The sequence below is a fragment of the Delphinapterus leucas genome, chromosome 7 (assembly GCF_059928025.1).
Source record: "Delphinapterus leucas isolate spDelLeu-1000000601 "Yukka" chromosome 7, BTC_Dleu_Yukka2, whole genome shotgun sequence".
NCBI classification, from domain to species: domain Eukaryota; kingdom Metazoa; phylum Chordata; class Mammalia; order Artiodactyla; family Monodontidae; genus Delphinapterus; species Delphinapterus leucas.
Window position 1 is genome coordinate 2,051,501 of NC_143135.1, and position 14,172 is coordinate 2,065,672.

At 57.9% G+C, this 14,172-nt stretch overlaps 2 protein-coding genes across 4 annotated transcripts in view; one reads left to right on the plus strand and one right to left on the minus strand.

Moving 5' to 3' along the window:
- The window catches only part of KCNQ1 (potassium voltage-gated channel subfamily Q member 1), a 349,770-nt gene that overhangs the window by 191,543 nt on the left and 144,055 nt on the right, over positions 1–14,172 (plus strand). The window contains exon 12 of one of the 3 annotated variants that reach the window (XM_022591080.3): positions 11,642–14,172. This exon is cut by the window's right edge and continues 28,058 nt beyond it. The exons of the other annotated variants lie outside the window; for them this stretch is intronic. Within the exon in view, the coding sequence (XP_022446788.1) occupies positions 11,642–11,765 (124 nt within the window). The 3' untranslated portion in view covers positions 11,766–14,172. The remainder of the gene's footprint in view (positions 1–11,641) is intronic. 3 annotated transcript variants of the gene reach the window in all.
- Positions 1–14,172, minus strand: part of LOC149748660 (uncharacterized) — a 40,325-nt gene that overhangs the window by 18,042 nt on the left and 8,111 nt on the right. The window contains 2 exon segments of the mRNA XM_089914204.1: positions 1–13,136; positions 13,139–13,353. The exon segment at positions 1–13,136 is cut by the window's left edge and continues 18,042 nt beyond it. Of these exon segments, the coding sequence (XP_089770330.1) occupies positions 12,343–13,136; positions 13,139–13,353 (1,009 nt within the window). The 3' untranslated portion in view covers positions 1–12,342.

Here is a 14,172-nt window from a genome sequence, read left to right on the forward strand (position 1 = left end):
GACCAAACACGGGTCCCCCCACTTGGATGGCAAACCCCTGTTCAAGGCCCCGTTGTCAGACTGGGACCACTGGCTTCCAGCTGTAAAACTGCATTCCCTCCGGAGCAAGAGCTCCTCTGCCCACCCCCACAGAACAAACAAAGGGACTCAGGTGCACTTCCCTCCGGCCAGAGGGCCCTGGTGTGTGTCAGTCCAGTCACCAGCCTAGAGGCCAACCCAGGTCCATGAGGGCCCTCATGATGCAGAGCACGCCTGGTCCACCCTCCTGGTGAGTGAAGGCGAGTGCAGGGCCAGGTCTGGCTTGCTGAGGCAGGAGCAACAGCTCAGGGTGAAGACATGGCAGTCGCAGATCTAGGGGGACAGGATGCCAGGCAGTGACGCAGATGCCCTGAACGGGGTGTACCAAGTAGACCTTAGCCCACCCACAAACTGCAGTGGAGAGATCTGGGTCGGGGCTTGTCCGCCAAGCACAGGGCCGGTTGAGAGTGCTGGACTCCCAGGCCTGACGGCCTTGGGTCGAGGGCTGGGACAGCCTGGCCTGCTTGTGGCTGCCCTCCGTGCTACACTCTGCAGAAGGCTCTGGTAGGTGGATGCGCGCCCACGAGCCCAGCTGTCCGTACAGCGCCGCTGGCCGCACTGGGGCTGCTGCACACTATTCAAGAGGGCCGTCCTGGGACCCTGGGACTTGGGACTGTTTATACAGTCCTCTCCCTGACACAGCCTGTTCGGTGGCTTTGACCCCCTGACCCCTATCAAGGAGGTGTGGCTGGTGGGGGAGGGACAGGTTCCCCTCTCCATTCTTCTCAGGCCCTCTGCTCAATCTGTGGCCTTCCCTCCCCAGCCAGGTCCCAGAGCCCAGGGTACAGTGTTCTGATGCGCCTGGGCCAGCAGCCAGCCAGTCATGGAGACACTGAGGACAGGGGCCTCCAGCCCAGACCCCGGTTCCCAAGGAGCCTCAAAGGCCGGAGTCGGGGTGTCCTGCGGAAATCCTGGTGGGATGGAAAATCCCCAGCAGTTGGGCCCCAGGCTGAGCTGTGACACTGCACTTTTCCCGCCTGCTGGGGGTCAGCCGGCTCGCTGCTTCCTGCTTCCCTTTGATGTCCCTGTGTGAGGGAGGGGTCAGCACCTCTCTGGGCTCGGGCACACACACACACACGCGCGCGCGCGTGCTCTCGGCTGCAACAAGGAGTCTGTGCTCTGGGGCCTGGGTACTGGGTACGCTGGGGTCAGGCAGGGGACCTGGTGGGCTGGGGAGGGAGGCCAGGTGGAAAAACCCCAGCCTCGGCAGAGAGTTCCTGAGAGAGAGGAAAGGAAGGGTCTGCCCTGAAGCCCACCGAGGGCATGTCCGCTCTCCCTCCTGGGCTGTCTGATCTGGGAGGGAGATGCCATGAGGAGCCTCTGTCTAGACGAGGAAACTGAGGCCTGCGGAAAGTCCCAGCACCGGCACTCAGACGGCCTCCTTGGGCCTCCTCTCACACCTGGGGAGCTTCCCCAGAAGCTTCAGTAGCCGCTGCTGTTTGCCAGCCCCCCTGCAGCGCTGCCCCGTCTCTGCGCGCCCTCCCCAGCTCCCTACGTGGCGCCGGGCTTGGCCTCCAGCTCCAGCTGGCAGAGCTCGTGCAGCCAGGCCTTGTGGCCCTAGTGCCACCATTCCACATGCTCACTGCTGACAAGGCAGGTGCTCTCCCGAACACTGGGACTGAGCTGGCCCTCTGACCAGTCCAGTAACCCCAGGCGGTGCCCTGCTGGTTTTAATTTGGGTTCAGAGATGAGGAAAATGAGGCACAGAGAGATCAGGTGACCTGCCCAGTGACACGTACCTCACCTGTGCTAGAACTGGGATCCAAACCGAGTGGCCTGGCGCTGCTGTGCTGTACCGCCATATCACACCTACACACCCCACTGTCCCCCAAGGGCCCCCGGGCCCAGACCTCCTGGAGAGGTGCCCGAGGGGGAGAGCGCAGGCCCGTCATACAGCAAGGTCTGGAGCTGAGCTGGCGGGGGAAGAGGGAGCTCTGCTCTCTCCTCCTTCCACATGTGGGGTTGGGGAACAGGTCAACCCTCTAGAAGAACCCAGAGAAAATGGCAGGGGATGACCAGGAAAGCCGGGACTGCAGGGCCCAGGCTGGGAAACTGGAGGCACACGTACCGCCTGCAGGATTCTGAGGGGCGGTTAGCCCGCCCTGTAGTAGTGGCTCCTCCGCCTGGCAGTTGGGTGGTCTGGCCCCCACCCACCTGTGCAAGAAGGCCTTTGAGATCCTGAGGAGAGAAGCTGTGGAGGCGCAGGTGGCTGGGGAGGTGACCCCCCCACTCTTTTAATGTTCAAACAGCTCAGCCTGCTGACTTTGATGCAGGGGGTTAGGCGGAGTGGCTTTGAAGTCAGCCCTTGGGGGACGCTCCTATCAGCCCCTGCGTAGATAATCTCCCACCCGGCCCTGGGACTCAATGCCACTCTTGGGATGCCCCCCCTTACAGCTTGGGGCCTTTTGGGTGGCCTTGGGAAGAGGGGGCCTTAGCGGGGGAAGAAGCAGCCTCTCCTTGGGAAATGGGGAGCGTGGGGGAGGGGCAGCCCAGGACACATGCCCCCAGAAACCCCTGCCCTCTGCTCCGCCTACCCCCGGGCACTGGTGTTCCTCCAAGAGCCCTAGAGGTAGAAGGTGTCTGGAGAACCACCCTCCCTCCTTTGGCTCAGAAGGAGCCTGGCCACAGCCAGTGTGTCCCCGACATCTTCCACCTCATAGCCCGTGATTTGCTCCCTTGCCTTGTCTGCCAGCCTGGGAGCTCACAGAGGGGCACCCCATCTGATGGCCCCCGCGTCCCAGCACTGGGCCTGCACAGGAGGGCCAGGACGAATGCTGCATCAATGAATGACGTAGAAATCTGTTAGCAGGGTACCTTCTGGATTCTCAGACATCCAGACATTTCAGGAACAAAAGAAGCCAGCAAGTGGCCTCTGCAGCCCTGGCAGCACGAGTGGGAGGGGCAGTGGGATGAGCGGCTGGCCAAGGAGGCCAGGGTCGGTTGAGTGGCTGCTGGGGGCAGCGCCCTTTGCACTGGGGCGGGGCACAGTCCCATTGGGAAGCTAGTTGAGGGGGTGGCGTTTGGCTCCCGAGTGGCCTATGCAGGGAGGGAAGCGATACCTTGTCAGGGTGGCACTTGGCCCTCCTAGGTGCCTAGCCGTGGCCTCGGGCATCCCTCTGGGCTCCCACCCCTGCATGTGCAGGGAAGGCCTCTTGGACTCCAAGGCTGCCTTCCCCCACGATGATGACAGTGGCGGGCCTCAGCATGGCCCGGGGCTCTGCTGCTTGGGAGACCTTTGCCCGAGCACAAGCTGAGAAGGCATGTGAGCCTCTGAGGGCCGGCCCTGCCTCTCCTACCCTCTCTCAGGCTGGTTCTCCGGCGAGCTGAAGGTTCGGGAGTGACTCTCTGTTTCCCGAGGTTGGACAGGGAGCCTGACAAAGGCCTGCAGCCCTCCCTGCCACGGGAGGACAGGGAGGGCTGGCCTCCTCAGAGGCCAAGCTAAATTCTGCTGTGTCAGTGCCCGGTGGCCTCAGGCAAGTCACTCTGTGTGGCCAGGCTGCTCTTTGCTGCATCTGCAGGCGCGCGCAGCGCCTCCGTCCCTGGTTCCTGGGCGGCGGGGGATTAGATCAAGTCGAGCACGATGAAGTTAAGGCGCTGCACGGTTACTTTAGGGGGCTGGTGCTGCTGGCGTGACCGTTCTGCGGGTGACATGTGCCTATACTAGAAGGCTGTCTCCCTCCCTGAGAGGAGCAGGGGTCCTAGGGGCTGCGAATGAGGCAACGTGAGAGCAGAGGCTGGGTCCTGGGACCTTGGGAACAGCCCGTGGGCCTGGTAGGGTCTCAGCTTCCATCATGAAGAAGGTGCCACAGGGGCCAGGGGCTGGGCAAGAAGCAACACGAAGAGGGGACAGAACCCCAGGCCTTGTCAAGGAGTGGGTCACAGGCTAAGCACGCGTGTGTTTTAGTGCACGACTGAGTGGGTGTGTGTTAGGGCAGATGGGTGTGAGGGGCATCTGTTAAGAGCTTCTGAGCAGTTTTCATCCCATTCCTAGAGCCTTCAGGTGTGTTCAGCCTGGCAGGGAAGTCAGAGGGAGACTGTGGACTTCAGGCTGTGGGAGCGCTCTCCCCACTTGCCCTGGATCCCGCGCTGCTGCTTTCCCGCTGCTGGGAACTGGTCTCTGGGGGCACAGGAGTCCAAGCCTCTACTCCCACCCAGGTTTCACCTGGGTTGAGGTCCCAGCTCCTTTAAGCCGATCTCAAAAGGTTCATTTGGAAGTCACGGCCATGTGTTCATGTCCACCAGGCTTGGATGGAGGGCAGTGGCTTTGGGGTGAAGTCTTGTCTTAGGCATCAGAACAAGCTGGAAGAGGGAGGGCATGGGGAGCCTTTGTTCTAGATGCACACAGATTCCTGGCGACACCAGGGGGTGGGGGCTGAGCAGAGTCCCTCTCAGGGCCTTCTGGGAGGGGCACTCAGAGCTCAGCTGCGTTTAAAAATTAGCAGGCGGAGGAGTTCGAGGCTCTGCAGTTAACCCCTTTTGAGCCTTTGAAGCCTGTTTGAACTGTTAATCAGGAAGGCTGGGCTGAAGGGCTGCCGCCACCCCCCTGAACGCCTGTCCCTGGCTGGGTCTCTGAGTCTGGGCGTTAAAAGCCGAGAAACTGCTGTCTGCGTGGGGTCTACTGAAGCCCCCCACCCCCTCCAAGACTGTGATGTTGACGGCCTCTTTGTTTTCTCATCTCAGCCTATTCAAGGCCATTTTTCAGCTTGCTGGCTTTGCGTTAAGATTGGGGGGATTTTCCACCCTTCCGAGGTTATGAAATAGCTCAGCAAGGACGAGGCCTCCCCGCGGGAGTCAACCCGGCCTCCCGCACGTGCTGCAGGGAAAGGCTCTTTATTGCCACGATACCAAGGGCAAAATGAGAGAGGAGGAAGGACTTTGGGGAAAGGGTCTCTCCCTGTCTGTCCTGGGGAACGGTGGCCAGCAGAGAGCCACGCTGGCTGGAGGCACATCCCAGCAGGGCCATTTTTAGGGTGGCGGTCATCCACTGCCAATGGTCAGAGGCCCAGGAACACTGCTTGCAGTATGGCCTCTGCAGGGGCCATGACCCTTACTTAGGCAGGTGACTTTCCCTCCTTCCTGGTCTCCTGGCTTTCCCGCACCTCTCCGGGTCTGTCCTCGACCTTCTTTGCAGGCTCTCCCTCGTGGCCTGGCTGTTAACACCTGAGCTCCTCAGGACCTGTCCAGGGCTGGCTTCCCTCTTCTCTCCAAACTGCTTCCCTGAGCTGCGCCTGCAGCTTCCAGCACCGTCTGTGGGTCCCTGATTCCCAAACATGTCTTCAGCCTGGCCCTCCACACTGCAGACCCACGTTCCAGTCACCAGCCCCACGGCTTCCTTCTGCAGTCTCTCATGCCATACTCCACCCCACCAAGGCACCTTTTCTCCAACAACAGAGGTCCCTGCCACCCACCCCTGCCATGCAAGCCAGAAACCCCAGAATCATGCCCAGCACTCCCCCGTCCTAGCTGCCCGAGTCAGTCCAACACCACACCAGGTTGATTTCACCCTGACATCTGCGGAAGATTTCTGCTTCCCTCTGTTCCCGTCACCACTGCCCAGGCAGGCCACCGTCTCTGGGCACTGCAGCGCCTCTGTCCCCTTCCAGTACCTTCTCCACTCAGAGGAGGGGGATCATTTCACAACACGAATCCAACTGGGCCACTCCCCGTGTGGGACCTTTCAGAGGCTCTCGGCGCTCTCAGAACAAGGCCAAAGTCCTTAGCAGCAGCGTGGCCTGCTCTGCGCTTCAGGTGCCTGGCCTCTTTCCGGCCCTTTGGCTCATGGGCTCCCTCCACCAGGGGGCCCTTTGCCTGCAGCTCCTGTCCTGCCTCCCCCACCTTCCCCAAGGGAACTTCTAGGACCCCCAGACTAATTCCTGGCGCAGACCCTGTTGCAGGTGGTTCCTGTTATATAAGTCTCTTCTCTGTCCCCACCTGCAGAGCATTCCCCTTGGGGTGCAGTAAGACACACACGCACGCACCGGGTAGTCTCTCCCCTCGGCCCACAAGCCCCAACGAGGGCAGGGGCTGCTCAGCTCCTGTTCCTGCCGAGTTCCTACTGCCTGCTGAGTTTTCGACAAAGGTCTGTTCAGTGACCAAATCTGTAAACTGGCAGTGATCGCTGCCCTGCCTCTCAGACAGGATTCACTGCCTGGGCGCGTGCTGTGTAGATGGCAGGACGCTGCCTCAAAGTCAGCTGTATGTGGCCTGTCTCACTAGCAGGCCTGGAGTGCGAGCGAGCTCTGTGAGGGCCTGCTACAATCTCCCAGAACAGCACAGGCGCAAGAAGGAAGGAACAGGAGCTCCCTTGTTGGAGGGAGGGGAGAGAAGGGATTCCACTGGGCCACACTGGCAAAGGGCTCCCCACCCTGTAACAGCAACCTGCTCCAAGACTACTTCCTGTCACACCCTCAGATGTTCCTCACTTCTGCCCTCCTGGACACACCCACACTCAGGCGGACATGATCTGGCTCTCTGCTCCGGTCAGGCCCTCTTCACAGCCCAGGGTCACCTGTGTGGCCGCTGGACTGAACTGCTCTGGTGCACACCTGCCACAACTCGCCTGGGCACCCGATGGCCCTGGCCCTCTCTCCCACCCCCATCCCCACCCTGAAGCCCAGCCAGAGCCCTGGTGGGGGCCCAGTCTGCCTGGGCAGTGGCTGGAGGAGCTGGGGACAGGCTTGTGTGCTAGGCACTGGCCCCCCAGGGAGTCCCCATTCTATGACACTAATTGCTACAATTAGCAGGAGAAAGGGCTATTAGATCAGTTTCTTCTCTGGCTGAGGCCCGGCTGCTGGGGAGGGTGAGCCCAAGCCCAAAGCTTTTCGAAGCAGCAAGGATTCTTCCATAAATGAGGCCACATTTAAATTGCAAACAAGGGCCTCGCCCAGCCCAAGGAAGGGCTCCCAGAGAAAGGCTTTAGTTCCGCAGATGGAGCGGCTGGGGGAGCGGGTACAAGCTCCGGTTTTGGTTTCGTGGGCCTTCGCTATCTGATCGAACCTTGGGTCATCCAGGCTCCCGTCAGTGACCCAGTCCTGCTGGGGCCGGCCAGCAGGGAGGAACACAGCAATGGCTGGGGAAGGAAGGACAGTGCTAGAGGCCACTCCCTCCCCTCCCCCTCCCCTCGCACCAGGCCTGCTCTGAGGCCCCCTAGGATGCCTCCTCCTCCCGGAGCGCATGGCAAACCTTCTGGATCTGCTGTCCATCGAGAGCCACTCACTCGTCAGTCTGCACTAACTGGGAAAGGTGAGAGGGCCCACTCGGCCTCTACCCAGGCCACCTCTAATTCAGACAAGCCACAGGGGCCTATGCCGGAAGCGGCTCAGGGAATGCAGCCGCAAGACAGTTCTAACTAAAGCCCCAGGTGGCGGCCTATGGCCTTGGGATAGAGGCACCTGCCAACCCTGAGTTATACCGCTAGCCCGAGGAAGGGGGTGCTTCCATTGGCCAGGCCTGGGTCAGGGTCTCTCACTCAGAGGGAGAGCGGTGGGTGCTGGGTGCTGGGTGTGGCGGGATGCAGGTCAGGGCTTGCTTCATTCACTTAAAGGGCCAGAGCAGAGACCACCCCAGTCCCCGGAGCGGGTCTCAGATAGTGGCCCTCACCTGGGGTGCCCCCCAGGGGATATGTGGCAATGTCTGGAGACGTTTTTGATTATTACCACTGTGGAGGTGCTACTGGTGCGTACTGGGTAGAGGCCAGGCAAGCTGCTAACCATCCTGAGACACAAAGGACAGCGCCCCACAACAAAGAATGCTCAGACCGAACGTCCCCGGTGTGGCAGCTGAGAACCCTCGGTCTGAGGGGCTGAGATCCTGACATGCTGTGTGCTTTCTCATTGCGTTCTGAAAATGGATGCACCCCTTCCTGGCCTGGCCTCTTCCTTCATTCAGCAAATCAATGCAGCCATTCAACAGCAATGCATGACGCACCCCCGCCGTGTGCAGACCCTGTAGAGAAGACAGACACACTCTCAAGGGGCCTCCCTTCTGCTAGAGGAGACAGGCAGCAACAAATAAGTAGACGCCTAAGGAACTAGAAAATACTGAGGCATAGTCTGTGCACGTGGAAGCCTGAAACACAGTGCCGACCTAGCGAGTGACTGAAAGGGCCAACTGAAATGGCGGGTCAGAGGAGGTCTCTTTCACGGGCGGCACTTCAGGTGAGACCTTAAAGGACGAGAAGGAACTGTCGTGGGAACAGCCAGGCAGAAGTAGCTGGTGCAAAGGCCAGGAGGCACTTGTCGTGGCTGGTTTGAGATACAGGCAAGAAGGCTGGCGTGACAGGAGCTCGGTGAGGGAGAAGGACAGCGGGCGGGGCAGATCTTGTAAAACCAGATGGAATTTGAATTTTATTTCCCCAAAATAGAAGCTACTAGAGGATGCCTGGCAGGGGGAGGGACAGAACACACATTCATTCATTCACTCTTGGCTTTGGGGACTCTGCTGCATAGGACATGGGGTTATTCACAGCCCTAAGTTCATGAAGCACTGTGGGCTACCCGATAAGGGTCTGTGGGAGGCACCCCTGAAAAGGCGTCTTTCTGCTTTTCCATTTAATCCCTGTTCTCCACCCCACCTCTCCTCTCGCCGTAGCCAGCCGCTCCAGTGTAATTTATTTATGTCGTTGTGTGCATGCGGCCTGGTAATGCATGGAGTATCTTCTAACACGTCTGGGTGGTGTGTAATTTTAATTTAAATACAGAGCCGTGTACCGAGGCTCTCATTTTGTTTGGCGTTTGTGTCACTCGGCGCCGTGTCTGCACACGTCTCCATTTTGGGAAGTGTACATCTAGTCCTTACTCCTAACCGCAGTGCCAGGTTCCAGCTCCCCACCCTCACAGGCAGGCTGCACTGAGCATGCACACACACAGCCCCTCGTTGTTCTGGTGAGAACTGCTCTAGCTGTTTACCCAGGAGGGAAACTGGTAGGTTGCAGGTATTAAATATTTTCTTTGAGGAAGAAGTACTGGATGGCCCTCCAGAATGTCTTTGCCTGTCTACATTCCCACCTGCAGCACACAGGGAGGCTTGTCTCCTGCATTTCTGCCACCATTTGGCATTATCCTACTTTCTGCCTCTTCTCAAGTGAAGAGTCTCTGTGGCTTTCATCTGCATTTCTCTGATTACGGATGAGCCTGGGCGTCTTTTCACATGGCTGTTAACCCTCCTGCAAATCGCCAATTAATATCTTTTGCCCCCTTTTCTCTCGGGCCTCCTATCTTTTTCTTATCGATTTGCAAGACTTCCTAGTGTATTTTAGCTGTTGTTCCCGTATTGGTTTTAGTTGTCTCACAGATCTTGGAATTTGTCATCTGTAACCTGGGCAGAGCAACACAAGTCAGAGTGAAGAAAGGCAAGTCACTATTACGAAAATAGTTCCGACCGTTGCCGCGATGGATTTCTTGAACAGAGATACTTAATTAGCATGCATTCAAGTTCATAAACTTTAGTCCTGTGGTTTGTGCTTGTGCTGACCCCAAGGCCACCCTGGGCCACAAAACTCTTCATAGTTTTCTCCTACTGAACAAATGTCAAGTACCTTTTACTTGTAAATCTTTAAGTCCTTTTGGAGCCTGCTTTTCTAGGGGGGTCACATGGGAACCAACATTCATGTTTCTCCATTTAGGGCTAAGTTTCCCAATACCATCTTCTGAACAGTCCTCTTAGACATGTGGGGCCACCTTTATCTCATGCCACCTTCCTCTAGTGCAGGGCTGCCTCTGAAGTCTCTCCCGGGCCTCTGTTTCCCACCATTCCAGTCACTGAGGCTTGGAGTAGGCCCCAGGATCTGCTGGTACAAGGCCTTCTCTGTTCTCCTTTTCCAAAGTTCACTTGGTGTTTGTAGATCTTTTTTTTTTTTCACATACACTTTAGAATATGTTTGTCAAGTTCCTCAAAAGCTCCAACTGGAAGTTTAACCAGAGTGGTATTCAATTTACAGATTTGGAAAAACCTGACATCTCTCTAGTACTGAGCTGCCCCATCCAAGAGAATAGAATGTGTCTCCATATCAAAAGATCTTCCTTTATATCCTTCGATAAAATTTTCTTCATAAAAGTCTTTGTTAATTCCAAGACCCGACATAAACTTCGCTGCTACACTGATTTCTACCTTAACTTCTACTACGCTTTTAAAGTATTCACTACTGGCATGAAAAAAAAATGCTTTGGGCGGGGGGCGGGGGGGGGGTACATTGATCTTATATCCAAACACTTTGCTGAAGTCTCTTTTCAGTTCTAAAAGTTGATTTTTTTTTCCATGTAGCTCAGTAGTTTTCAGAGTGTGGCCCAAGGACCCCAGAGAGCCCCTGAAACTCTTTCTCAGGGTCCAAACTATTTTGGTATTTTCGTGATAATACTCGTAGACAACATTTGCCTCTTCTGTCCCCACTCTCCCAAAGTTGAAGAGTTTTCCAGAGGCAGCATGACCCCCCACCGGAATATGTGCTTTTGTACTGTCCTATGTTTTAAGCATTTCTCAGTTTCAACTTCTAAGAAGGTAACTATCAATCAAAAAAGATATAACCCATATTAACAAAAGCTCTTTGGGGACCTCAGTGATTTTTAAGAGTACAAGGGTCCTAAGACTAAAACGTTTAAGAACCCTGATACAGACAATCTATCTTAGAATCAGCAGCTTTCTCTTTCCCTTGGGCCCTCTCCATACACTTCGTTCCCTTTCCTTGTGCTGGGGGACGGCCAGGATGGCATCCTAAGGGTACTCCTTATCTTAAAGGGACAGATACACTTTTGGTTTCTCCCTTCAGTTTGCTGAAAAGTAAAGTTTTTCTATATGACTTGTATCAGTTTAAAGAAGTTCCCTTCTAGTCCTAGCTGGCTAAGTGGTGCCCTCCCCCAACTCATACAAAGGCATTAAACTTTATCATACAATTTTTCTGCTTCTACTGAGAGACCCATATGGTTTTTCTCCTTTAGTCTCTTAATGTGGTGAATTACATGGATAGAATTTCTGATATTGGATCATCTCTGCATTCCTAGTGGAAATCCCACTTGTTTAAGAATTGTTTAATATACTGTTGGATTCAGTTAGCTAACGCTGTACATGGGACTTCTGCATCTATGTTCATAAGGGAAATAGTTCATAATTTTCTTTTCTTTTGGCTCTCCTTATTTGAATTTGGACATGCTCTGATTCACAATTTAAAAAAGATCCCTCTAGCTGGAGCATAAATCCTGAAACAGGCCCATTTTTCTCTTCAGCATGTTTGGAAATACATTAAAATAGAACCGTAATCAAGCAACCCAATCCTTAGATTCTTCTCCTAGCGAGTATCTGGAAAACAGGTGCAGAAACGGATCATTTGAGACACCATAGAAATCTGGTTAATCCTGCCTGCCTGCTTTCCTTCAACAAGCACTGCCTGAGCACGGCTGCGTATCAGGCTCCTGGCTAGGTGCGGGGCAGGCAGCAGAGAAGAGACCGGAAGAGTCCCTTCCGGGAGCTCTCCGCGGGCACAGGCACGGCAACAACGAAAGGGACTGGGAAACACACCTCAAATGTAGATTTTCCTGTCGTTAGCAACATTCCTGTACTTTGTGACACTCAGTCTAGGTCAGGACCGTCCTGTGCAGATGGATGAACCCCTCTCGTGCCCGGAACAGTCCTCTGGGAAGGCACTCATCCCCGTTTCGCAGAAAAGGTGCCAGAGGAACAGTGGGGGCTGGCGGTGAGTTTGTCCCCGGCTCCTGCCCACACTGAGCCCCCTGACTCCAATCCTCAACTCCCAGCGCCTGCTGTGACCACGATTTCTAGGCCCTCCTCCCATCCCCCACCCGGGCCGGTGATTCCGACCCCCAAATGGAGACCGACCTTTGACTCAGAACCTCCACTGAGACTAGAAACCTCGACTTCCAATTCCTGCCTCTGATCCCCAGCTCGGACCTCTAACCGCCAACTCCGATCTCCAACTCGCAACCCCAATCCCCAACCCGGACCCTGACTCAGAACCGCGACTCGGGCTCCAATCCCCGACTGGGACGCCCGACCTGGAGCCCCTCCTCGGAAATCCGATCCCGACTCGGCTTCTAGACGCCCCACACCGGCAGCCCCGACCTTGGACTCGGAACCACAGGGCGGACACCAGACCCCCACTCGGATCCCCGACCCCGGACTCGGAACCCGGCTCTCTCCCAGGACCTCTGACCCTCAGCTGTCCGACTCAGACCCCGAGGCGGACCCCAGCCGCGGATTCCAACCCCTGACTCGGACCCCAGACGCAGCACCGCGAGGCGGACTCGGCTCCCCGACTCAGAATTCGGATCTTAACTCGGACGGACCCTGACTTGATCGCCGACTCAGAGCCCCGACCCGCCCTGGGACCCCGGACTCTGACACGGATCCCCAACGCAGAAGGGCGAGACAGACTCCAGACGCGGATCCGACCCTGGACTCGGAACGCGACCCTCGGATCCTCCATCCTCCATCCGCAGACTCGGAAGCGCGACGCAGAGGCGGACCTCGGTCCCGACCCTGGTCCGGCTCCCTCGAGGCGCAGAGGGAGCGCCAGCCAGGCCGGGCCCAGCGGCCGAGCAGCCGACCGCGGCAACCCCCACCGCCCACCGCCCGCCCCCGAGACGCGGGGCTCACCTTGGCTCGCCGGCGGTCGCCCGTCCCCGCTCCTCCCGGCGGACCGCGCCCAGAGCGCTGAGCGGCCGTGAGGCGAGCGCGGCCTTGAGGAACGCGGCACTGAGGCGGCTGCGGCCGTGAAGAGCGCGGCCCGAGGAGCATCTCGGTGGAAAGAGCGCGGCACTGAGGAGAACGCGGCCTGAGGAGAACGCAGCCCGAGGAGCGCTGCACTGAGGTGAGCGCGGCCGCGAGGAGAGCGCGGCACCGAGGTGACTGCGGCCACAAGGAGAGCGCAGCGGCCGCGCGCCAGGGACAGTGACCGTCTGCCGAGTGGCCGCAGTGGCGGCCGACCCGGGTTGATGTGGCGGCCGTCCCGCCGCTGATTGGATGGCCCGCGGGGGCGGGCGTGCCACGTGCCGCAGCGTGGATTGGCCGGGCACAGAAAGCGGTGTGCCGCGCTCTGCCATTGGCCGAGACGGCTGGTGCCGATGCCACCCGGGCTCGCATTGGCCGGGCGAGCCCAGCGCCACGTGCCGCACCCCGCCCTGTCCGTCCCTGCTCAGGGGCTGTACCACCCCCACCCCCACCGCCACCGCCACCGCCACCTCGGCGGTCCGAACGTCCACCCTCGCGATCGGGTCCTGTTGCGAGTCCAGCGCTCGCTCCGCGCCTGGGTCGCCCCTCGATGCGGCGCTGTGCACCCCAGGGTGACCCCGCGGAACATCTGCGGCACTCTACACGTGGCCAGCCCTCTGCACACCCTTCCCCGGGGGTCCACAGGCTCCCGCGTGGCTGGACGGGCGCACCTCCCTCAGGGGCTCTGCTGCTCCGTCTTCAGGAGACCTTGTGAGGAAGGTGCCACGATTTAACCAGGTCACCCTGTGGGAGTTGGCAGGGCTCCTGACCCAAGTGGCCTGACTTCCGCTGGACCCTGAAAACTCTGTGTGCGATCTCCTCCTCCTCCTAACCTGCCCCCCCCGCCCCCGCCCCCCCTTGCCTGGAGGCCAGGTCCTGTCTCTGCCTCTTGACTGTTTTCCCTACCAACCATCCATCCACCCACCCGCCACCTATCCACCCAGCCATCTCTTCACCTACCCATTCGCTCATCCTTCCTTCCTTCCATCCATTACACCTATGGAGCTCCTTCCGGCTGCTAGGCACTGCCTTAAACAGCAGTGAGGAGTCCTGTCCTCACAGAGCTCTCACTGCACTGAGATTTTACCAGCACGCCTGGACCTCCCACTCAAATTACAGAAACAGTCTGGGAACATGGAACTCTCAGGGTGTTCTCCAAGGTTGCTACCCCTGGCCCTCCACCCAGAGTTGAGCTGGCAGCCATCCCCGCACCCAATGGGCTCAACAAGGCCATTCATCTCAACTGGTTTGCCTGAAATATATGTCTACGGAGAGACCCAGGAATCTGTCCAAGGGTGACTGCGTCCAGTTTTATCTTGTGGTTCAGCCTAGAGGACAAAGGGGAAATGGCGTCCTCTTTTCCAGTGTCAAAGGCTT